Source organism: Perissodus microlepis, chromosome 12 (genome assembly GCF_051167445.1).
Source record: "Perissodus microlepis isolate ML-2025 ecotype Zambia chromosome 12, ASM5116744v1, whole genome shotgun sequence".
Classification (NCBI taxonomy): Eukaryota; Metazoa; Chordata; class Actinopteri; order Cichliformes; family Cichlidae; genus Perissodus; species Perissodus microlepis.
Window position 1 is genome coordinate 33,748,059 of NC_140472.1, and position 26,143 is coordinate 33,774,201.

General features: G+C 40.0%; 1 protein-coding gene across 1 annotated transcript in view; it reads right to left on the bottom strand.

Moving 5' to 3' along the window:
• The window catches only part of rasgef1ba (RasGEF domain family, member 1Ba), a 118,125-nt gene that overhangs the window by 75,485 nt on the left and 16,497 nt on the right, over window positions 1–26,143 (bottom strand). Inside the window, exons 2-3 of the mRNA XM_084946895.1 lie at window positions 24,699–24,746; window positions 12,329–12,382 (exon numbers count right to left, since the gene is read on the bottom strand). Of these exons, the coding sequence (XP_084803021.1) occupies window positions 12,329–12,382; window positions 24,699–24,746 (102 nt within the window). The remainder of the gene's footprint in view (window positions 1–12,328; window positions 12,383–24,698; window positions 24,747–26,143) is intronic.

Genomic DNA, 26,143 nt, shown 5'->3' on the forward strand with positions numbered 1-26,143 from the left:
TCTGAAATGTAAAGAAAAAAAGGGTTAATCATTTTTTCACTCAAAACCAGGAGATGATGCTTGGAGCCTCATCCCCATAATGTCAGCTAATATGAGAGCTTATGGATCACTGCCTAAACTCATTAGCCTCACTGTTTCTACCATCACTGTGCTCATAAAGGTGTCTGATGCAGGCATCAGTTTCAGTCATTATCAGAGCGCACAAGTCTGGTGTTATAGAAAACTGTGCAGCTTTGTAAGCCCAGGATTCGACTTTGTTCTACATTTTTTGTCTGGTTTTTTTTGTTGTTGTTGTTGTTTTTTTTTAGGAGCAGCTGGAAATAGTGCAAACAAACTTCTGCTTTTGGTTTGTCACAGGCTCTCAGCAGCCATGTTGATGCTATTATTTGCTGTTAATCTATTAATGTAAATTTTTGTTAATGTTAATTAATGTTATTAATGTTAATCTATTCGCTGATGTTTGTCCCTTTTTGGAAAAACATGAAATGCAAATGTCCTTGTTTTCATTCCATCTTCTTTGTAGGCTTCTAGGAAGCCGTTTTCATTTTGTGAGGATAAGGACGCACATTTGCACAAATAAATAAATCCATAAAGACAAAATATATTAAAAACAGACGTTTTGTTTGATAGTGGATCTGTTCCAGTTTGACTTTGTTGTTAATGCTAGAAATTTGGCTGAATTTAACATGGAAAACCTTTAATTAATGCAGTTTTAACTACATTGCTTTGCAAAATATTTGCATGCAGAAATGAGTACAAAAATGTGTTTTTTAAAAACTGTCCAGCATAAATAACAGCCAGTAGTAAGCAGATGAAAGTATGTCTGACTGTGTGACTCCGAAATCCTGTTGGATTTCAGGAGCTGAAAACAAGTTATATAAGCTTTTATTGAGCCAACATTTGTAAATGAACTTCTTGTGTTCAGTCATATTCATGCAGCCAACCTACACCACCTCTAAAGTCAAGCTTTAATAAGATAACCCTCCTTATTGGGGTTAATCAGCTTAAACTGTTCTCTGCAGCTCAGTGCAACCTCCCTCCCCTGACAGGTTGGAAAGTCACTAAGCCAATTCCTCTTGGATTACTGGATTTGGAGAGAAGGGAGTGGAGGAAAAAGGGAGAAAATCTGCATACTTACCAAAGTAGTAATGTGGACCCTCTGTCACATGGGAAGCTAACGGGGGGGAACGGCGATTTACTGTTTGTCAAGTGTGCGAGGTGTGTTTTTCAGTCTTTAAGGCAATCAGAGAGCAACTATTCCCTAATGTGAAAGAAATCTAGTCAGTCAGAGTTGTTTGTAAGTATTCCACTGAAAGCAGCAGTTTACCACCTTTTGGACTTGTGACCCCTTGAGATGAAAGCATACAGGATACGACCCAAGGGCTGAGAGCAATTGAAAGTGTTAGAAAGTTTGATTTCAAGGATTTTAATAGGATTATATGAACTGTATTTGTTGTAAGGACTAAAACAAGCTTCAAATAATATTGCTGTTCTTTTTTAAACCATTTAATTATTTTATCGTGTTTTCATCTCCGTTGATTTATAACCAGTTGTTCCAAAGACTGTAGACGGTTCACAAAGCTGAGGGATCTGGAACTCAACAGCAGTCTGTGTGCATGGGCGGTGGACTTCCTCACTGGAAGAACTCAGGTGGTGAGGGTGGGTAGGTGCATCTCCAACAGCATCACCATCAACACGGGAGCGCCACAGGGGTGTGTCCTCTCGCCACTGCTCTACTCCTTCTACACTTCAGACTGTGTGGCCACCCACAGCTCCACCACCATTGTGAAGTTCGCTGATGACACATTGGTGTTGGGCGCCATCTCCAACAACGATGAGGCGGCCTACATGAAGTGAAGAATCTGGCATCGTGGTGCCGGAACAACCATCTCCAGCTGAACGTCGGCAAGACCAAGAAGCTGTTGGTGGACTTCAGAAGGAGTCAGCACAGAGACTACAAGCCCATTATCATTAATGGAGCTCCAGTGGAGAGGGTGCAGTCCTTCAAGTATCCCGGTGTCCACATCTCCTCAGACCTGACATGGTCTGCACACATTCAGGTCCAGACCAAAAAGGCTAGGCAGCGTCTGTACCACCTACGACAACTGAGGAAGTTCAGGGTCTCTCCAGAGATCCTCGGGATTTTCTATACAGGTGCTGTGGAGAGCATCCTCACACAGAACATCACATCCTGGTATGGAAACAGCTGTGTCAAGGGTAAAAAGAGAGTGATCCGTATGGCAGAACGCTGCTGCAGGACTGCTCTCCCTTCCCTACAGGACATTTACGTCAGGAGATGCTGGACTAGAGCAACTCAGATTTTGAAGGACCCGTCGCATCCCAGCAAAGAACTGTTCTGAAATCAGGCAGAAGGTTCTGCACCATCTGAACACAAACAGAGGCTCATTCATATCATCCCAATACTTTTGGTCTTGCTATAGCACAAGACACTTTAACACCATTCCCACGCAATCTACACAAGCTGTAAATTTCCAGATTGTTTTATTTTATTTTATTTCTATTTATATAATGTACATAACTCACCCACTTGCTGCACATAATGTCCTCTTTGTATATATTCATTCACTGTATATAAAGTTCGTCTGTCTGTCTCTTTTTTCTTTGCACAGTCGAGGAGCGTATCAGGTCACTGCATGTTATACCTGTATAACCATGTACGTGACAAATAAAGAATCTTGAATCTTGAAGTTTGAATTTAGAAACTAATGTATCTAGCAGCGGTCAAAGAGTGAATGATGTCAGTTTTAACAGAGTCACAGACCATCTCAGTCCACTTCTTCATTCATAAGCTACCAGACCTTTAATGATATCTCAGTTAGCCATCTCCTTGTTTGGTCAGAGATAATACTCCAAAGGTCGTGGGTCAGATTTGGTCTTTGTTTTAATGCTGGAAGGTTAAGTGGAAGGAAAAGGCTTTAAGGACTCAGAGTCAAAACATTCAACTTCAGCTATTCATCAAAGCAATCGAGTCCACGAGTCACCGCACAAATATCCGCAGAGGAAGATCGCTTCAGGAGTTCACGTCAGAGTCTAGTTCCTGAAATGCAAAACATTCAGCTATGTTTATTTGTATTTGTAAAGAAGCGTTTCCACACGCCATGTTTTTTTGGTTGTTTTAGGATGTATGGCAGCATAAATGCTGGTAAAATAAAAGGAGACATATGCACCGATTTCTTATTATAAGTGCTTCACATCAGCTTTGAAAACACAGAGTTCCTCGTCTTTGGCCTGGATTGTTTTACTAAGAAAGTCAGTAACTCTATACAGGCCACATCAGGTCATTGATATTAGATTTCAAACATAATATAAATAGCTTTAGAACTCTGAATCTCACATCTGTGAGTTCAAACAGTGCTGTTTCTTTCATCTAAAACTGCCAAAATCTGACATAACAAGCTATATATCAATCCTAGTCATTTTCTTCCATCTACACTACAACAGCAAAACTCACTTTTTGCTTGGAGTCATCAGGACGCAGCAGCTAAGGTGCTAACAAAAACTAGCGCATCACACTTTTTCTTGCCAGGACAATTTTAAATTCTGTTTCTTAACCATTCTTTCAGCGGCTTCCAGTAAAATACAGAACTAATTTTAAAATTCAGAGGCGTGCAGCAACAGACTCCTGCTTGTACAGAAGAACTCATAAGACCTTGTTCCAGCAATCAGTGCTTCTTTTCATCAAATCAGGCCCCGTTGTCATATTTGAAATCCAGAGCCGACCACATTTTGGAGGCTGTGCCGCTTAAACATCAGACAAACAACCATTCCCGCTCACATACACAGCGAACACCAATTAACAATCACAAACTAACCTAGCATACAGGTTTTTGGATAGTGTGAGGAAAACTCAAAACCAAGCAGGCAACTGTTATTAATTAACTCGTTAATTTTTTTGAATTGCAGCTCAAGTAAATGCCCTGTTAAAAAGAGAAGTTTTTAAGACTTCAGTAGATGCACAATGTCTCCAGAGTCAGGGAGGTAATGCGCTACATCACAATACAGCAGACACAACCTTCATCGTCGTCCCTTATGCGACAAATAAATGTTCCATGAAGCGCTGTTACTATTTTCATCCTTCTCTTTAAGGGGAGAGCGGTCACCACTTGAAGCAGCACTTGTAGTGTTAATCTGGGTGATAACATCCAGAACATACACTTCCTTCCCTTAGTTCAGAGTATGTAGAGGTTATCTCTGCTATTCATGTATGTGTTTGAGTGGGTGTTCATTCACATGCAATGAATTGCAATGAATGCAATATTCCCTAGACCCTCATCCTCACCTTAGCCATTACAACTAAGTTAGAAGCCCCAAATGTTAGCCAATGTTAGCCTTCTCTTTAAGCGTTTGAGGGTCCTTTGGAGGAACGTGAAAAAGTTAGAACAGAACAAAATACTCACTTTCCTAAAAAAAACTACTCACTCGGATTTCTAAATCTTAGACTGGATCTCACAAAGATATCTGTAAGAGTGCACGCACATGTAAAAGAAGTACGAGCCTGGCTTCAGGCCAACGTCCAGGCGGTGACTAATAATCACAAGACCAGCAGGCCATGAGACTTGTTTGCAAGGAGCTAACTGTTCAGCACAAACAGATCCAAACACGTTCCCCCTTTGGACCAGTTAATTTCATCCCTATGGCTCAGTGTTTATGTGTGGATATCTGCGAGAAGAGACGTGATGCCTGCTATGACAAGGTTACGTAACATCTGCAGGCATGTGTGTGTGACACTGCCCAGCCTAATTCCAGCAGAAGGTTAGCAGACGACTTGGTTGTGCAACACGTCTGTGATCTTGGCTTGATTCATGGCACCCTGTCAGAAAACCGAAGCAAGACGTAAAGTCAAAGCTTTCATAAAGCCCGAGCAAGAATTCAATGAAGGAAAATGCTTTTTAAGATAACATTCGGATGTGTGCACACAGGCGTTACATCGAAGACAAGAGCAGGAAGTGGGAGAAAAAGAACAACATTATTACAGCATGATTTCAACAGAGAGATGAGTTATCTGCACAGGCAAAGTAACTGTGTTTGTTCAGCATCTCTTAGCATATTTTATACAAAGTTATTTGTGTTGTTTAAGCTGTATGAAGAGATTGAAGAGATTTGGGGCTGCATACAGCTTTGTCTTGCACCTGGAGAGTAGTGCGATTACTTCTTTCTTTCTTTTTTGGTGATGTAGCTGGCTACTCATCACGGTGTTTTTAAATAAATGCATGACAGGGCAGTGGGGGTAGTTATAGAACTACTGGAGGGTTCTAATAATAAAATAAAAACATAGTTCATGCATCCCTCATTTTAAAAAGGGGGAAGCACTTCTTTAAAATCTTTATGAACATCTGCCATCAGCATAATTAATTCACCAAAGGGCACTTCGGTGCCATGTGGAGGCCGATCGCTAATACAGCCTGGGTCAGCAGTTTAATTCCCACTGGGACCACCCGTGTTAAATGTCACTGCTCGTGGTACTGTCTGGTGTTTTTGGAATAATCCACTCTCCAACTGGTACTTATCACATATGGGCTGTAACCGGATTACATGTTCCATTTGACTGCAATTTAAGTGACGTGTCAAAAAAATTTATTCTCACAAGTATTTTTAGACAAATCTGTTTCTGCGTGTTGCTGAACCAGGGAGAGGTTTTAGTTTGGCCTGTTTGGATCACAGTTAACCACACCGTAAATATGGTGTCGAATCCGCGTTCACGTGTTTTTAAAAACACAATCTACAAACAAATATTTCCACGCAGCACTAAATACTAAATGGCTGGAAATGTAAGCGCAGCAGCAACTTTGAAATAATTAAGTTGTTTATTCTAATCCACCTTAACAACAGGGAAATTAGACTTTTCTGTCTAAAAAGGATTATGAATAACACAAAAGTAATTTCACTTATTATTTCACTTTTTTGCTTTTCTTGTGTTGAAATAAAGTAAAATAACATTTTGAAACTGAGCGTTTAGAGCGTTCTGAAGCCTGCTGAGCTTCTGGACTCGCAGGGATTACTTGTACATCCACTGACCTCATTGTTTGAAACTTCGGAGAGTTCCAGCAGTTACTCAGAAAATACAAGCTGTGTTTTTGAACCACCAAATCTCCTTCTCTTTCCTACCGTTTATGTTGTTACTCTTCCTGAAAGCATCTCTGTATTGTATGCTGTTTCAGGAACCCTTAAATGAGTTCTTTGAGATGCCAGCAACAAACAACCGTTTGTCTCAATATGACTTAGAGCCCCAGGTACTGAGCTTTAATAAACTCAAAGAGGATTCCTTGTTGTTGTTATTCCTGCTGCTAGCTTCTTCTTACACAGACACAAACGGTTAAATAGAAAAGATACAGCACTCTGCTTTTGGCTCAGATACACTTTCCCAGCAGTGGGTTGCTGATGTTGGAGGAAGATCAGAACTCTGAAGGAACACGCTTTGGCTTCTGATTTATTTGAGGAAAATATTTATGTAACTGGTGCCCTTATATAACCCATCTGTATTTTAGCATACACACATCACTCATGTGGCATGTTCTTATCATAGTTTTCTCAGTAAGGTTTAGAGCCACAGTCAGAGGCTCCAGCGTGCCCCACTGGATGGCTTTGCAAAATACCAAAAGAGAAGAGAAGAGACGGTAACAATATTTAAAATGCACTCATTTTCCATTAGGAAGTCAAATACTGCCACTGTGATTTTGCAATGTATATGTAATGTTGTCAGACTGATAAAATGTGGAAAACCTGAGACATTTCACTAAAGTTACACTTGTCATCTGGCTGTTCATCATTTATTTTGTTGCAGTTGATGTGAATGTACTGAAAATGTACCCGTACTCATCACTAACACAACGATATTTTTTAAAAATACATTATGCAGCAAAGCTTGCGATCGCATTGGGCTGGTCCAGTGGTCCATGAGCTAAAACTGTTTGGCCTCCATGGTTTGCAGCTGTGTAATGGATCATGTGGGTCTGCAACAAGCAAAAGTCCATAAAGATTATGCCACTGTCAAATAATCCCTGTAGGTAATCCGAGATGAGTTCAGTGTCTGCTGGGAAGCATTTGTTGTTGACTGTTGACAAAAGAAAAAAATGCTCACACAAGGATCAGTTAAATGGCTGAATTTCACATTAGTGAAACAATGAGTGTTAACATTACGTGGAAACCGATTGTGGTGCAGCTCCACCAGAACGGAGCACCCCCAGAAGCAACATTACTTGCAATATGAAGCATTAGCATTGCTAATGTGGCAATAAATAACATAAGAAAAGCATTAAATGAAATTAAATTCCAATGTCATCATTTACATTGTGTGCATGATCTTCCTGGATGACTTACTAATGCGTTTAACGTGATTAATCTCGACATGTCAGCTTTTGTTTTGCTTCTTTAATCAAGGCCTCAAAGTCAAGCTCTGCTGGTCTCAGTGCTTCCCACATGAGCTGACGGCTCAGCTCATACCTTTCTATGCATCAAATAGGTAACTCTAACATATTGTGCACTATTTAAGCTGCTTCAGTCTGTATACAGCAGCCCTGCACCTTGCAGGTCAGCTCCGCCTTACATGCTCTGTGTGATTTAATCAATGCCTGACTTGAGTTTTCCTGCTGCTCTTCCTGCCTTGTGATTTCCACATGCATGTGGAATGTCTGGGATATCCCAGAAGGGAGTCAGACTGCCAAATATAAATTACTGCAGATGGAAATAATTTTTTTAATATAGCAATCCTGACTAAAATGTATCATCACTTCCACGCCTTGGTATGTTATAATTATTGTGTAGGGATGACGAATCAGCAGGTTTCAGTCCTTGTCTGTTAGTGTCTCATCTCTCAATGAGCATCAGGTGAACACTTTACCACACTCCTATGCGAGGCAGGTGTCTCCTTTTTTGTCAGCTACAATAGCCAAACAAAGGAATAATTTAAAAGAAAATATTTAAAAAAAACAGATTCATCCATCCATTTCCTGTTGCTTATCCAGTTCCAGCTCACAGGGGAAGCAGCCTAAGCTGAGATACCCTCTCCACTGCCACCAGTTCCAGTTCTTCCAGGGGATACCCCGAGCCAGTCAAGAGACATAATCTCTTCAGCGTGTCCTGGATCCACCCCGGGGGTCTGATGCTGGTCGGACATGCCCGAACCATCTAAACCAGCTGATTTCAATTCAGAGGATCAGCTCTACTCTGATCCCCTCCTGAGTAACTGAGCACCTCACTCTGTCACCTGGATGTAGTTTGCTCATTTCAGCCACTTGTACCTGCAGTCTTGTTCTTTTGGACACTACACAGAGCCCATAGCCAGAGGTAAAGGCATATAATCAACCAGCAAATCAACCTTGTTTCCAATCTTTCTCTACAAGCTCAGATCTTGTCTTGTCTCGAAAAAACCCCCAAGATATTAGGGTTGTGTGACTGTGTGATCAGCCCTTCATATTACACGAAAGACCCAAAGCACCAGTGAGAAGTCTCTCAGAGAAATTATTCACTCACTACTACTCCACTCAGCACTAAAATCCCCCTTCATTAAAATTCACAGTACTTCTTTTTGAGTGAGCATCCTGCTTTCGTTGTCATGGGATACCCATTCCTATTAACGGTCAAAGGCTCCCAATCCATTACAAGCCATTTGATGCCGTTTTATTCATCTCGTTATTCACTTTTAATTAAAAATAAAGAGCTACACGACTGACTGCAGTAAATTATCTGTCATTAAATTACAGCAGTCATCACGTTGATGGCAGTAACATCAAAGACTTATTTGTGCTAGGCTCCATATTAGTGGGTGATTTGCTTTGATTTTACATGCACCTTGAGACTAAACATCAAGATGCTGAAAGCCAGAGAAAATTTTGACAGAAAGGCAGAGAAATGAACTCAGCTGAGATTTATTTACCAAGCACATTCCATTCAAATATGTGGCACTGCTTCACCGAGATATAAACTCAAGTCTCTTCCTACTTTACCACACAAAATGACCATCTTTGCAGTAGTTGGCATCCTCAGTTCACCTATAGAGGCCCGTGATCAGACTCAGTCACAGCTGTGAGTTAGATTTATTCAGTATTCAATAATGAGTACAATGTGCATGAAGGGTAAAATAAAATCAATTAGGATTTAGGCACAATTCTGGCTTTATTATTAGATTAATCCCACAAAGCTGTGGTGGTATCATAGCGTCTGTCTTCTCTGGCTGACTGTCCCACTGAGAGTGCCATTGTTCAGCATGCAAAAGATGTGCATAATCCCCAGCCAGCCCCCGCTCCACCTGTGCCATCCCACAAGTGAGGTCACTCTGAAATCCAAAGGAGATTTCAGTGGGACAGAAACGGAAACCTTTCCTATACCAGTACTTAAAGGAAAGAGGGGAAATGAAACCTGAGTGGATTATCCTGCTACAAAGAAGCCTAGAAATGCAGATCTCAACAATTTTAGCTTGTGAACCTCAAAATAATTTTGAGGTTCACAAGCTCTAATAATTTTTTTTTTTTTTTTTTTTTTTTTAAAACCCAAAACACTTCAAATCTCTCTTCATGTGTTCATGTCCATTAGGCATCTCCAGCTCTTCCAGGGGAAACTCCAAGAGACATTATCTGAGGTTCAAACTGAGACTGAGAAATTCCTTGATGCCAGGATTAAATTATTTTGTCACGGTCCTGGCTCTGTAACCGGGTGTTTTGTGTTATGAATTACTTATAGTCTTGGATTTCATTGTTATTTATAGTTTCTAGTCTCTTGGTTTCTGCCTCTGTTCCTTGTGTGACGTCTAATAAAGTTATGTTTTCATGTCGGTGCTTGTCATTGTTTCCGTGTCAAGTCTGTGTCTCTGTGCCTGCCTCATGTTTCCTGTTTTATATTGACGGTCTCGTGTGCCGTGTTAGTGGCTGTATCCCAATTCAGGGTCTGCAGCCTTAACGATCCACAAGGGCCGCGTACTCAAAGACCGCTAAGGCCGGAAGTGCGAGGCTTGTGAAATGGGACGGTCTGGCCTCCGCCGCGCTGCCCAGGTTGCCTAGCAACCATGATACCAACAGCTGGAAACGTTTCATACAGCTTTGTTTGACAGAAATGAAGGAGAAAATCTTTTGTTCACTTGTTTGTTTGTTTCTACATGAGCTTTGATCATTCTCGGTAAGATTAAGCTCAGCTATTGAACGGCGTGTATTTTAAAGTAAAGGCTTTAAAACCAAGTTAGTACAAACGTCACTAATGTCACATAACTTTGCCGACATGTGGCCAACAGTAATGTTTTAATGTTCTTCGTTAGTAAACATTTGCACATAAATAAGTGACATAATATTCAGTACTTAAAGTTTACTCTTTAGGCGCCCCTCATCCGCCGTTTTTTTTTGACAAAATTATCCACACCCACCGCCGCGCTATGCATTCTGGGATATGTTGGGCCACGAAGTCTACACCGCCACATCCTTAAAATTCAGGGGAATGAAGGACGCATTTGAGGGACGCATTTCGAGCAGCCTTTGAATTGGGACAGCCTTCGTCGCGTCGCTGTGACGTAATCGGCCTTAAAATGCGGCCTTTAAGGCTGCAGACCCTGAATTGGGATACAGCCAGTGTCTCATTGTGTGTGATTTCTCCCAGCTGTGCTCTCTTCCTGTGTCTCATTCCCTCATTATCCCTCTGTTTGTTGCTGAATCGTCTGTGTTTCTCTGATTGCATTTCTCATGTCCAGGTCTTTGGTTTCTTTATACTTGTTTCTTGTTTACCCCCAGTTTAGGTTTTGTCTGCTTTTGTTTGCATCCTGTCTCTGCTGCAACTAAAGGCACGTTTCAAAACCTGTGACAGATTTTGACGTTCTTTCCTCTCTTCGCTACATATCAGGTTTAATGCTGCATGCACATCTGTGCATCCACTTATCAATGGGGCATGCTAAAATTACCTAATTATAGCATATGAAAGGTTATCTAAAGTATTAAATTAGTTTGTCCCAACAGTATGTATTTTGATAATGAGTTACCAGCTGTTGCCATGGCATCAACAGACCTTAGAGGGGAGGTAACAAAAACAATCGTGGCAGCACCGAGCTTGTAACTTTTAATTTTACAGCAGCAAACTTCATTCACTCATGCACCCTGGAGCAAAAAGAAATAAACAGTTCATCCTAAAAGAATATAAAATGTACAACAATCGCAACACAGACTCTAGAATCAACACAGTAGCATCTAACAGACTTGGAGGACTTTACTGACCAAGGCTAAGATAGATCACAAATGTGACACAATGCAACAAAGCTCAGTGTCATCACTGATCTACAGAGCACCAAAAAAAGAAGTTAGTCTCATACTTTTGTCCGCCCCAAAACCTCCTTTAACCACAGCAGTTATATTACAGGGACATTAACATATTTGTTCAACCTGGGAAAGAAAAAAGAAAAAACTTGAACCAGGATCTGAATGAAGACTGAAGAGTTCTTTGTTCCTCGGAGCAGCTGAAAGACTTGGCCACATTCCCCCAAACCAAGTGCCACCAAACATCAATAATCCAGTCTGGCATTGGACCAGCTTTGACTCTTCACAGTATCAAACGATTTAAACAGTTTTTCATGATCAGGCCCTCCAATACCTGTGAATCAACAGTAGACCGCCCACCCACCTGCTGCAGCCCATTACTTAAAGGCTGAGAAAGGCCTCCAGACAGAGCAGGGGGATGCTGCTTGATGGTCACAGTGCACATGGGCGCTTTGTACACAGGGCAGAAACGGAAGCTTTTATTGTTTTCTGATAGATGGGTAATGGATGAATCCATAAATCTGTCGACTTCATTTGGTGCCACTGAGCTAAGTAATTAAATAACTCATGTGCCAGTTGGCACAGGACACCACAGACTCCCCTCCCTGATAGATATAGCCAGGCAAACAACTGCGCGCCATAATCATTTCTTTTGTTGCAGCTTAATTGGTTTTCTGAGGTATTTGCAATTGCAATTTGCATTACACGACAAGAGTGAGATCAAGGAAGTCTTTGTATTTCCAAAAAACACGGTATCATCAACAAAGAGACAAGATTCTTGCCATCTGCCAGACACGGGACTGCCTGAATAACTTCATTTTTTAAAATGTAATAATTTGGGAAAAAAAACATATTCCATCATATTTAGAGGGTAAGGCATCTCTGCAACAATGTTTTAAACAAGGCACACACAAGCACACATATGCACACACACACACACTCAGACATCTGCTGCTGCTTTTTGGGAATTTTTTAAATCAGGAATTTTCAAGAAAATGTTTAAAGAAAACACACACACACACACATCCTCCTTTGCAGGCATCATCATTTAGCTGCTTGAAGATGATATAAAGGTGACTTACCAGTCTGTTGTCCAGCACTGCTCTCTCCTTGGATAATGTCCCAAAAAAGCTTGGCTGGAAAGAAGAAAGATAATTATGTTTGTTTTTTCACTTTCATGGGAACATAAACTTGTGTTTATGCTACTCCTGGTCTTGTAGCTCAGTTTATTAATGAAATATTATTATTATTATCATCATCATCATCATCATCATCATCATCATCATCATCATCATCATCATCATTATTATTATTATTATTATCATTATTATTATTACTACATCTTTAATCCACAATGGGAACACTTTGTAGTGACTGGTCTTCTTCCACACTAAAAGTCATATTAGCCTTCTAAATAACGGTCTTTGCGGTCTCAAACACATCTGCCCGACACAACTGAGGGAACAAGGTAAAACAAATAAATCCTTGGCACAAAGCAGCGTGAGCTCAAACCTGCTGAGCTGCAGGTATCGTAGCCGGAGCAAACTGAGGGCACGGGGGAAAATAATGATGCTAATAAAAAAATCCAAATTTATTATAGTGGGACAGGTGCCTTTGCTGAGAGTAATGGTAGTCATCTGCGTTTAATGTGGATCTGAATGTGGGCGGCACGTACGGGCTAATTAAACCCGCAGCTTTAAATACAGAAAGAGCCAACAGAGCAGAATAAAGTGCTTTCCTTTGCAAGTCAGATGATGACCCGATGCTGAACAAGGAGAGCCACAACTCAGGGTGTTCCTTCGAGCAGTTATAATCTCGACACACACACACACACACACACACACACACACACACACACACACACACACAAACAAAAACATGTGGATCACAAGGAACAGGCGAGCTCTCCTAGCCAAGGATATAATTAACCGTGTTTGTCCTGGCATTCACACGCAACGAGATGAGACAATAGACAAATATTTCCTTTCTGTTTACATTGAGGAATTATGGAGAGCAAACACGAGTGATTTTACAGTCTGCTGGTTGAGCTCTCTTGTAATTTGCATCCAAAAATGTGAATTTTACAAATAAAGAAAACCCCGTGCTAGAAAAAAAACACATTATGCCACCATTTCATTTGTAATAGGGATTCCTGTACGCCTTAAACACACTGAACTAGAATGCCACAGAGGGTAGAAACGAACACTCAAAGTTTGAAACCTTCCTTTTTTGTTCTTCAATCAAAGTGAAAAATAACTAAAAATGGCCCTGCAGTGCCCGTTTACTATCAGGGTGGGCATTCACTCAACCTTAATCTCCTCAAGTTGAACACTGGCAGGATTTCTGGGTAAAAGCCTACAGCTGCATGCTGTTGCATAACACAGCCCTATTAGCCAACCTGTTTCCCTGTGACACAGAAACAGGAAATCAATGGGAAAGGTCACTTTGATGTTTGATTGCATGTGCTGTTGCAAGAAACCTTAAGCACTAAATGCTAGTTTCAACCATATCATGTAGAGTTAGAAAACAGGAAATGATCTAGTTGCAGGAAATGACTTGTTTGATGCTATAATAATGTATAGAGAAAATCCTCTTAAGCCATATTAGCGAAAAAGGGATTTAACTGATCAAATCCTGGAGGTTGGGAGTCGTTTGCATTATCAGGCCAGAGGATCGAGAGACATGTTTCACTAATTCTGAAGATAGCTCCTTTTACCATATGAGGTAGCGTACAGAAGAGTTTGTTAGCATGAGCGTTTCCCAAACTCAGACAGCAGTTCAGTGAGGGTGGCGTCCTGCTTTGGCTGAGGACTAGAGCAGGGCGATATGACCAAAAATATTTATCACGATATACGTTTGAAAATTTGCGATAACGATATAACTGACGATATAATTGACACTAGACAAAATACTTTACAACTCCACAACTTTATTAGTGCAAAAAAAAAATCAATGTATTTGTATTAAAGTAATTTAAAAATTTTACAGTGCAAATGCAAAAAGGCATTTCCAGTGGAAATTGGCCGACATATCCTCAGCATAACCATGTAGAATATCCACAAAACTTAAAAAGGTTATACACACACAATACGGTAATATTATGTTGAAGCACAGTACGTATCACTCCGCGAGGCTCCTGCCTACGATAGCCGTAATGCTCCGACAATCCATCAAGCGGTGCGGCTTCGTAGCTTAGCAAAGTCGTATTAAAACATCTGACAGATTTTCGAGCGCCGTGTACATAAAATCGTTTCGAGGTCAGTAAACACAACCAGAATTCATACATAAGGCACACGGGATTATAAGGGGCTCTGTCAACTTTCAGAAAAAGCAAAGCATTGATTTTAAGTGCGCCGTATTTTCCAAAAAACACGGTAATAACGACAGCCCGCTAGCATGCTCTACCAAAAATAGTGCTTTGTTGTGTATCTGACGGATGAAAGCTAAACCAGTTCCACACCACTGAAGTTGCAGCATTTTTACAAACCAGTTCTGGCTCATCTTTTTCATTCAACGATCCACTTTCGCTCTTCTTATTCTCCGTCGCCGCCATGTGCGTATGAAAACAAAGGCACTGCGCATGCGCGTTTTACCCCTATTCTATTGCCATATTTCATTTTCTTATCATTGCCCAACATTATACCGGTATTACCGTGAACGGTATGATATGGCCCAGCCCTACTGAGGACATTTGTCTCAACGTGACGATTGTAATCTCAGACCTTTCTGATCTTTTGTTGTGCCAACGTAACACTGTAGCTGTTCCTCCATATCACTTATCCTTATTAGTTATAAAGACAGGCTAAGGGTGGGTTCTATGAATCATTTATGGGTTGGTGCAGAGACTAATTGAAATGAAAGAACAGATTGTGGAAACAGTCATTAGCCCAGTGTGCTTTTTAGGAATTATGTAGGGGAAAGCAGTGAACGTGTGACGGCGGGGTGCGCCGGTGTGATGATGAGGTGGACCCAGGAGCAGACACGGTGGGAGACCAAGTTTCAAAACAAGGCGAGCCTTTATTTGGCTGATACATGAATAAATCAAACAACAACAATAACCAAGACTAGACTATGAACTAAACTTAATTATTTTAACTATGACTGTGACCTTGACTATGATTAACATGGGGGTTACATAGGCAGACGACCTGACAACGAGCAGTAAGAGACAAAATGCACACATGAGGTGATCAGGGCCACACATGGGGATCAGCTGACACAAACAAATCATAATGACACCACAGGGGAAGTGTAAGACTTTCAAAATAAACAGGAAACATGACGGGACGCAGACGTGACCCGAACTTGACGACATGAACCACGCAGACATAAAACATGATGGATAAGACACAACAAGGGGAACTTTAACACAGGAGAAGATGACACAAAGGAGTCTAAATGAACAAAGAACTATACGTAGGCAACCTAGGAGCTAAAGACAACAAAATGAACCAAAACATGAAATACGAATATCAAAATAAAATGAAACACTGGGTCAAACGATCCAGGCCTGTGACAGAACGCTCTTCAAAAGAATCAATTAAAAAAAAATAGTCACAGATTTCTTTTAAACAGCCTGAATGTTGAGAAATCCGATTAAAGTCAAGTCTATTAAAGCTCGTTTCTGTGGAAACAACAATTTATGGCTTTACAAAATCATATTAAAACTGCATAAACATTAAGACGAAGTTCAGCTGTGGATAAAAATGCAAAGCAAAAGGGGGTAAAAAAAACAAAACAAAAACTGTTTCAACATCATCCAGCATTGTTTAACTGTTTAAATGCAGACTCATAATACTAGTAGATTACTTTGTCACAGGGTGAGGGTGGATATCTCCTCATCTTGTGAGTTGTAGTTGTGATTTGATCACATGTCACTGTTTCACTCTCACTCAGATGGTCGTAATAAAAGTTTTAGCAGGACGCCCTGAATTCCTGCTAACTTAGCTCATCTTTACTTGGACGCTTCAGAGCTAAAAGCTTTGACCACATCTGGTGTTGCCGATGGGTGTGGTCAGATGTGTGTTTCGGAGCATCTGTAATGATGTGCAGAAGAGCGCTGGAGTGAGATGTTAATCTACAGGATTACAACAAAGGCAAGTTTTCAGAACAAGTATTAATAAAAGGCCAGTTTAACCTGTTAGTTAGCGGAGGAAGCAATGCTAATATGCAAGCAATCGTTTCCTTATTAACCTGTACAAACAAATCTAAAACGCCTACAAATTGGATAAAACATCAGACTATTGAATTCTGAATTGACTGCACAGTAAAATGAGAGATTGTGGTCACGTGTGGAGGGGGTCATCTAGAAGGACATCAACTATAAGTGTAATTTAAGCAAAACAGAAGCCTGTGTGAAAATCTGAGTATCATTCAGGATTGTTTTAATGCTTCTGCTGGGGAATGATGGAAGATAGCAAGCAAAAGGAAGAAAGAAACAACAAAGACCAACAAAAATCAAACCCTGTTCTGCCACCTCACTCATTAGATAATTGCTTATGAGACTCAAACCTCAAAGCGGTGCTTCTACCTTTGACCTTTGACTTCTTCTACAAAGCAGGTGAAGATGAGACCAAAGGAAAAAGGAAAGCTGAGCTTTTATCTTGATTACAGGGTTGCCTGAACTAGAAGTGACCTGCTAAATGTGGACTTGTATGTTTATAATCAAACAGAGACCTGGAGCTTTTGACCCAGCTGACCTCTACTGCCCATCCTAAATGATTAGTCCCACAAAGTACACTTACATTCTCCTGCTGCTCCCCTGTCAAATGTTGTTAAACTAACTCATGAAAGATAGATAAAAATTTTAAAAATAATACATCTGTCAGACTTTTCTAACTTAAAAAAAATCATGTGTAAACGTGAAGCTAATTATAGACAAGAGACCTCCACAGAAACTGCGGTTCTTCTAATACCAACTTCCCATTTAACTCAGATGCTAAAATTCCCAACTTCATTTATGAAATATACATGTTTACAACCTGCTACAAAGTGTTAGTTGACCATTCTCCAATCTAAGAATAGTCACTTCTGACTAGGGATGGGTACCGGTTCTGACATAAACGGTAATAACCAGACCGAAAAGCAGCGCACATTTCGGTGCTTTTTTTTCCTGAGCTGTCATACACTTTGAATTCTAGCCAATCATTTTACGTTTCCGAGGATAGTAGGCGGGTCCAGGAACGTACGTTCTTTTAGAGCAGAGCTACAGATTAAAAATGCCCAAGACGAAGCGGTCAAAAGTCTGGCTGTACTTCACAGCAAAAGATGCAAACTCAGCAGCCTGCAACAAGTGCTTTAAGGTGATACTGTGCAAAGGAGGTAACACCTCGAATCTGATGAAACACCTGGCGACGCATAGCGTTTTTTTTAAAAGCCGAAAAATGCGCTGTATTTAATAGCTTGCTGCGAGACCTCACATCGAGCACATCTACTACGGGTGTGGTCCCTGTTATTGGACCCGGAGTTAGCAACATCCCCCAAAAACCCGAAGAGGAGAGTCCTGGCCCCTAGCCCTGCCAGTGTAGCAGAAATGATGAGGATGATGATGCAGCAGCAGCCGTTCTTCTCTGCGTGAGTAGCTTAATGTTGTTCGTGTGTAATTTACGTTGAGTAGGCTAACCACATTATTAAATTAATGCATGTAAGGTGAACTAGCAAACATCATCATAGCTACATGCGGCTGTCTTCTTGTTTGATGGCAGATGCTCCCTTCACCCTGGCCAAAAAGGCTAAAATGACCAAAGAAAAAGTGGGAAACAGCTAAACATGAGAGATTTTTGGACAAAGTTTGTGTTTTCCATTGTTTAAGCACTGCTTCCAGCAAAGAGTGATACCATATATGCCCTATAGCTGCAGAAAAGGCTAACATTGTTATCTTTTTACAAAAAAAACAGCTGAACATGAGAGGTTTTTGGACCAATTTTGTGTTCTCCATTCTTTAAGCACCGGTTTGAGCACCGTTTAAGCACCGGCACCATTTCAAAAGTACCGGTTTGGCACCGGTATCGGATAAAACTTAAACGATACCCATCCCTACTTCTGACTAAAGACAAAGACACTTGCTAATGTTGCGGTATACCAATGGGTCAATGTCTTTTACCATCTTGGCAAACTATTTTTATGATTTTGCTTATTTTACTGATTTCTTCTTTTTTTTTGCATTGTTTTCTATGCCATTGTTTGTTTGTTTTTGTTTTATGTTAGGTCTATCACTCTGACAAGTACACAAATCAAATCCAATACTTTTTACATTTGATTTATTATCATATTCGACTGGTTGTTGTAGAAAATAGATCAGACTACAGTGACAACAGGTCTGGTGATATTAGTCAAATGTTAACAGCTGTTCCAAAAAGTAAATGTCCATAAAAGGAAGCTGCTGTGTTCTGACAGGTGTTGTATAAGCTTGGAAGCCAAGCAGATGTAGTTCAGTGTTTGGACAGGAGGACATTTCACTGCAAAGAAACTTCACCTTATGTAACACCAACAATCACAAAAAGGATCCGGCAGCTTCTGCCAGCACAGATTAGCTCAAGTGAACACGCAGCAAAAAACAAATCTGCAAAGAAAGCCCTGTATCTTGCACTACAATAAAGCAGCTGCTGAACTCATCTCAGCTGATCTTTTTTATGTCGTCACATTTTCAGTTCTCGGTTGCTTGATACTTTAACTAATTTCTGCCATGTGAGTGATTTGTTACAAAAGTTGGTCAAAGTTTATGTAACTTCTGGACAGCTGCCCCTGCCCTAGTTTAAAAAGACTTCTTAGGGCTTGTGACTCTGTCACTCACCATGAATCAGGTCATGAGCGAATCAGGCCACAGACGCTGAGCGATTGCATAAATATAGCCTGATGTGTTATTTTGATACAGGTCTGTGATCGACTGCTGTATGTTTCAACTGCCATGTAGGCTTTAATAAAAAATATTAAATCCTATATATACACACACAAGTGCACTAGAGCAAATTTAAATCTAAATAAAAGGCACACATTTTCATTAACATTCATCACAAAATCTCCACAGATGAATAAAACATAATCCACTTAAAGTCACACAACAGATGACGTTCAGGTGATAACACTGCACTTCAATCAGATTTGTTTTTGCTGAACATGTAGGCTTTAATAAAAAATATTAAATCCTATATATATACACAATAAAAATCATTAACACTGAACTAAAAAGACGAACCAATGTTGGAAAGTCCAGAAAAGGATTCAACAACTCAAAGGCAGAAAACATTACATCAGTACTCAAGTAAAACTCACCACTGAATCTTTTGTTGTTTAAATCACATCTTAATAAATTAAACTGTCCCTGGTACCAATTGAATTGATTCATGTTATGTTGTTCAGCTTTTAACAACTTAAATCAGACCGAGGATCAGGTCTTTCAGCTGAAACCTAATTGCAACAAAAAATATTTAGTCTATGATATAAAATGAAACCAAAGATGAATAGACAATGTTTAAAGTTGAGGGTAATCTTATAAGCTTTATTGCAGTGATGACATGCATGCTGTGGGCATGAGAGGAAACTAAAGTAAAATAAGACCTCTTTAGGAAGTAGATTTTTTCAGCTACGAAGGAAAGCGGGTCAGTCCTTTGGAGTTACTCCCCAATTCAGACTTCCAGGAAACAAAAAGCACTGAAAAAGTAAACCTAACACAAAAGTAGCCAAATAATGGTTTAATAATTTAAATAACCTGCAATGTGAAAGACAATGCATCTCAGAGTAGAACACATTCTACTCAGTATAGACAGTACTTTGCTAATCAGCAAAATGAGGTTAGCCAGCTTGCTGCTGCATATATCTAAGATAATTTTTCAATCGGCCAAAAAGGAAAGTCAACTTACATGAAGGGACCTTTGTTTGGTTTGGGGGAGATTAAAACCATATCCAATTTATGTTTTTTCCTACCCAACTCTATGCTAGCTTCCCTTCCAATCTGCAGTAGCTGGAAGCTAAAGATGGGATAAGGCCAGAGTATCACCTTTTTAAAGCCCCGAGCAGCTCTAGAATGAGTTTCTTTATGCTGATGACACCAAAGTACTCTTGGGTGTGTTTTCCAAAGATGAACGTATAGTGAAGGAACAGCAAGGCACATGATATAAAGCAACATAGCGAAAGCAGCATTAAACGGTCCAAATGGAACTGGGTCCCTCGCGTTTATTGATACCGTTAGAAATGGCAGGATGAATTCTTTAGCTTAAAGAGCTATAGGCCTATTTCAAGCACTCAGTTACATGGTTAAAAAAAGGCACTTCACAGCGCAGAGACTATAAAATGCATGCAAAGAGATTGCTAATCTTTGTACTGTAAAGTCATTAAATGACAGATTTAAATGACCAGGGAATTGTGTTGGCCCCCCTATTGCTGCAAAGCAGCCCTGACCCATCGAGGCACAGACTCCACTAGACCCCTGTAGGTGTGCTGTGGTATCTGCACCAACATGTTAGCAACAGATACTTAAAGTTCTGTAAGCTGCAAACCGGGGCCTCCGCGGATCAGACTTGTTTGTCCAGCACATCCCACAGATGCTTAATTAGATTGAAATCTGGGGAATTTGGAGACCAAGTCAACAACTCAAAGTCATTGTGCTTCTCAAACTCTTCCTTAATCATGTTTTGCTTTGCAGCAGAATGCATTATCCTTCTGAAAGATGCCACAGCCATCACAGAGTACCATGAAAAAGTGGACATGATCATGTCAAAGTAACATACAAGGTTTCCCAGCACAACATTGCATCACATTGCTTCTGCCAGCTTGCCTTCTTCCCTTAGTGCAAAAATACACCACTATACAGATGCTTAAAATATTTCTGCATATTTTCCACAACACTACTCAAACGTGATGATTTTTGCAAAAAGTATAAAGTTTGCACTCTTGTGCTTCAAACACTGCAAATGTAGCTGATACTATTTACACGTGATTCTGACTGATAAACACTGCAGGCTGTACTGGGACTTGTCTTGTGATGTGAACCCAGTAAAAACTGGTGTGAAATGGTCATTTCCCATGAAATACTTTCTCTCTCCCTGCTGCCTTAAATTCTGTGGGTTCATAAAAGTTTGTCCTTTTTCCATTTGTTTGTGTTTACTACTAAGCATGTGAAGTCATTGGTCTGCAGAGTGTAACAGTAGCTGTTCTGTACCCACTGCCCCAAGTCTTTAACCCGATCTGTACTGAAAACTGGTTAAGTTCTAAACGTTGTGTAAGAGCTGAAATGTCACACCTCCTCTCCATTTCCCCTCCGAAGCGTACCAAAGTGTCACAGCAGGTCTGAGCTTGTTAATATCTGCAAGTCATGTTGAAGTTCATAAACTCCTAAATGAAACAATTTCCCATGGGCTACTAACAACACCTTTAATTACTCTTTTGGATCCAAGTAATGTGAATTTGATTATCAAACTGTGAGTATAACACTGAGCAGATGAATGTGCCAGAGCAGACTCATCCACGGATACTTCACAATGCACCACCTACACGTGTTCCCTTCAGGTGGATTTCAAAGAACTACAACTTGAATAACTACTTGACTGTGGCGGCTTCTGATGCCTGCGTCCAAGTCCATAAAATCACTGCTTAAACCTTAAACCTAAGGCCTGCAGTAAAACATTCTTTACATATATATTCATATGCCAATTCACTTTAATTTCACGCATACAGTATAACATCAAAACTTTGCCTTCTTTGATCTGCACTTCCTTTTTTATTTGACAGGTGGTATGTAAGCCTAGCTTAAAATGATTAGAAATATATTCGTGTTCAAGTACAAGAAACTTTCCACAATTTCACAACATGTTCCTTCACATTTCTGTGAAACACTGCACTGAAAAGAAATGCAACATTTTCTTTAGGTCAGCGGTCCCTTTTTTGCGCCACAGACCGGTTTAATGTCAGACATATTTTCACAGACCGGCCTTTATTAGTCCTTTATTTATCCAGGTAAAAATCTCATTGAGATTAAAAATCTCATTTTCAAGAGAGACCTGGCATCATGGCAACAAAAGTCACATACCACATAAGTATATAACATTTAAAACAAATACAATATCCCATACCAACATGTGTAAAATATACAATAACAGATCAAATTAAGAATACATTAAAAACAATCACACTGAGTAAAAGAGTTGTTCTCTCGTTCCTTTAACCAATTCTGATCATTTCAGTTCCTTCTGCAGATTATTCCAGGAAGCAGGGGCAGCGTATTTAAAACCCTTTTTCCCCAATTCTGTTCTGATTTTTGGGACAATCAATTGTATGATATTGTGAGAACGAAGGCTGTATTGGTTGTGGTTTTTACACATATAAACACATAAATAAGATGGAACCAGCCCAAGCAGAGATTTATAGATAAAGATAAACCAATGGGAGAGTCTGCAAAAGGTGTCGCGGATAAATACAACCAAATAAAATGATACGACCAAGACAAAAAGGGTGGTATTTTGTAAATATAATAATTAATGTGAATTAACTGTGTAACTGTGTAACTTAATTAGCAGCGTCCTCCTGAAATGCACCAACAACACTGAGAGTAACGTCCTCCTCTCTGTCCCTTAATGCTCTCTGGTCGCTATGGTAACACGTAAATATTTCTTTCAAAATAAGACACACGACTACAACACGGGAAAACACCCAGGGAAACCGAGTTAACTATAAAAACCCTGAAAACCATAACTTTCACACCCGAGCCTCAACTCTCGCAGCCCGGTACCAAACGACTCACTGACCGGTACCGGTTAGGGACCTCTGCTTTAGGTGGGTGCACACACTGACATTTATAAAGCACTTTAAGCATTTTATCTAGTTTACACTCTCTGTCAATTTAGAAAAACCAACAAGCCTACATGCATGTGCTTGAATATTTCACAGTACTCTGGTGGAAACTAATGCTGGAACATGACAAAGGTGCAAACTCTGCACACATGTATATGTAGTGGTGCATTATACCCTTTTTTATTTGCTAAGCTTGAGCTTTTTGGCATGCAGACATGACAGTGCAGTAGTCTTCTATTTTTATTTATTTTGGAGGAAAAAAAAGAGGTAATTTTTACTAAAAATCTGAGAAAACTTAAAAACCCAAACCAATGTGCATTATGAACGGCAACTTTCTTAACAGGGATTTAATTATTCCATGTGGATGTTCTGCTCATGCAAGTATGACTTCTGTCTGCAGGAAGAAAACTGTTGTTAAAGTATGATTGACCACTTTTTCTGCAAATGGCGTGACAATCTTAAGCAGTGGATGTAGGTTGTCACTGGGCTGTCATCTGTGCGTGTACTCACAATCATTCTTGGACGTAACAAAAGCCACCATAACAGAATAATCTGTCACAGCCACTCCAGAGACTTTTCAGTTTCCGGCCGAATAAAAAGAAATCAGAGTGCTGACTTCATACTTCTCAAATGATCGATGCACAATGTCTTTCTTCTGCTTTGATCCTGGATGAGGTAACTGCAAGTGAAACCCACAACGGCCTGAATGCCCAGTCACCTCACGGGGGCACACGGTGAAACACAAACCACCAGATTACAGACTCATTCAGGTTTGTTTCATACTCACTAGACTGACAAAGGGAATTAGGAGAGAGTGCGAGATGAAAGATGTGTTTGGCGGCATTCTCAGACAGCTTGTGATTAACTGGGAAGCACACGAAGAAGAATGAAGGAGAGAATTAGGCCATTAATGTGCTCAAGTGGCTAGATTGTTATTTACATGCTGTACGAATCACACGACTAATTTGTCTGGTTAAACGGTCCACGCTGATTTGTACAGATGTAACAGAAATGAAAAAGACTCTCATTTGTGCTAATTAAAGGTTTCTGAATTTAACGTTGATAGAACAGATAAAGAGAGGATGATATGGAGAATAATAAGATGGAAAAAAGGAGGGGTGGGCAGCAGTCAAACAGAGAAGAAAGATCAAAGCAGAGGCCATCGGTGTTCACTCCCGCAAAGACAGACTATGCTTGTGTGTAAGTGTGTGTTACACCATCTTCAAAGATATCTGGCAGTTAACAGAGTTTCCATTAACCACAGAAGTCATCAAAGAACTTTTAAATATCAAGAGCAAACTTTGAATTTCATCTGGAGCACTTCCCCACAGAGCTGCAGTCCAAATAAATTACACTTTGTGATGTTAACACTTTTTGGGGGAAATTTTCATAATGCTTTTGATAGAACAGATATGATTGTAGTAAAATACAACACTGCTCCATGTAAATCTGTACGTGCTCGGATGGTTTTTATCATGTGATGTTTACAGCAAAGTTATCAGCACGTGTTGTTTTGTGTTGGCTGAGCCAACTCGGTGGCATGTTTTGTACAGTCAGCTCTGTGTGTGTGTGTGTGTGTGTGTGCACTCCCTATTCCCACAGCATGAAGAACATGGAGAAACAAACCACAAACAATAAGTGATTTAAGCGTTTCATGTGTTTACCTACCCGCTGTTTGGAGGAAGGCCTCATTCCAAGATGGGGCTGGCTTCGACACTGCAGGGAGGGGATGAGACAAAAATATGATGATGAATCTCAAGAAAGGATCAAACAAAATATTGTTTTATATCACTAAACCACGGCATGTTCTTCTATTTAGTTTGCTATATGTAGACTTTAACAAAGCAAAAATGGTTTAACAATAAAATTAAAAAGTAAATTGTGTTTCAGCGTACAGTATTTGCCTTTTTTGATTTAAAATACCTGAAAGCCTTTTCAATATTTTACACAGAAGCAAAGGATAACACAAAACAGATCCACATTCATGACACCAGGCATGTCCAAAGTCTGGCCCAGGGGCCAATCATGGCCCTAGGTCGTATTTTTTTATGGCCCTTTGCACTTATATTAATAAATAAAGTATTATTTATGGCCCACTACCACAAATACATGTAATTTCTCTGTTCACTTCATGTTTCAGCACCATGAGATGAACCCATTGAGTTTTATGCACCCACACAATACACAGCCATGAATGCTGATGAATGATCTCCTTTCAGTTTCAAAAATACATGAAGGTGATTCCCAAAGTCTGACTTGCACTGGCCCAAACACAAACCAGTGTCCTCTTCAGTCATGCTTCTGTGATTGCTGCAGATGCACTAAGCTACTATTAACCAAACAGCAAGCTGGGCAGCAGTAATAACTTGGAATGACGCAATGTGGAAATTAAAGTTTTTCATTGCTATGACTTTAATGCACATCAGCCCAACTAAGCTAAGAAGGCCCGTCCATAATGCCAACATTGAAGTTGTAGGAGTAAATTTCCGGAACCACATGAAAAGAACTGGTTTGCTATGAGACTGAGGCCCTGCCCACACATGCATAAAAACAAGTTTTTATGCATCTTGGCCTTGCATCCAGAGTTAAACACAACCACAACACAGGTTCCATAAATATTGTGCATCATTTGACACACTAAACACCAATAATAGAAACAGTGAGATAATAAGGGATGTAAAAAAAGCAAAAACATCCTGCATATATACAAGAATTTAAGCTTTTATCCAATAATGGCTGACTTTGTATTTAAAGCAAGTAGTCTGGATGGTTTACACCTTGATAGGTGTAAAAGAAGTTTGCATAATCAGCCAACTTCACATTTGGCATCAATGTTTCAATTTCAGATTTTTGTTGCATATCACAATTCTTACTCACTTATCAGTGATGTGCATTCATTTAATAAAAACAAACTTCTCCCACTGATATTCGATACACTTTGAAACACTGTTTCTGCATGTATGGTATTCATACTGTTGCACTTCAGGCGCTGGCATCAGCTTTCACTCATTCTAGTGACCACTAGCAGGGTGCCAGTAATATTACAGTTAGACTCGTGATCCCGACAAGAAAGCTTAAAAAGCGAACAAAGCTTTAAAAAAAACGACTCGAGA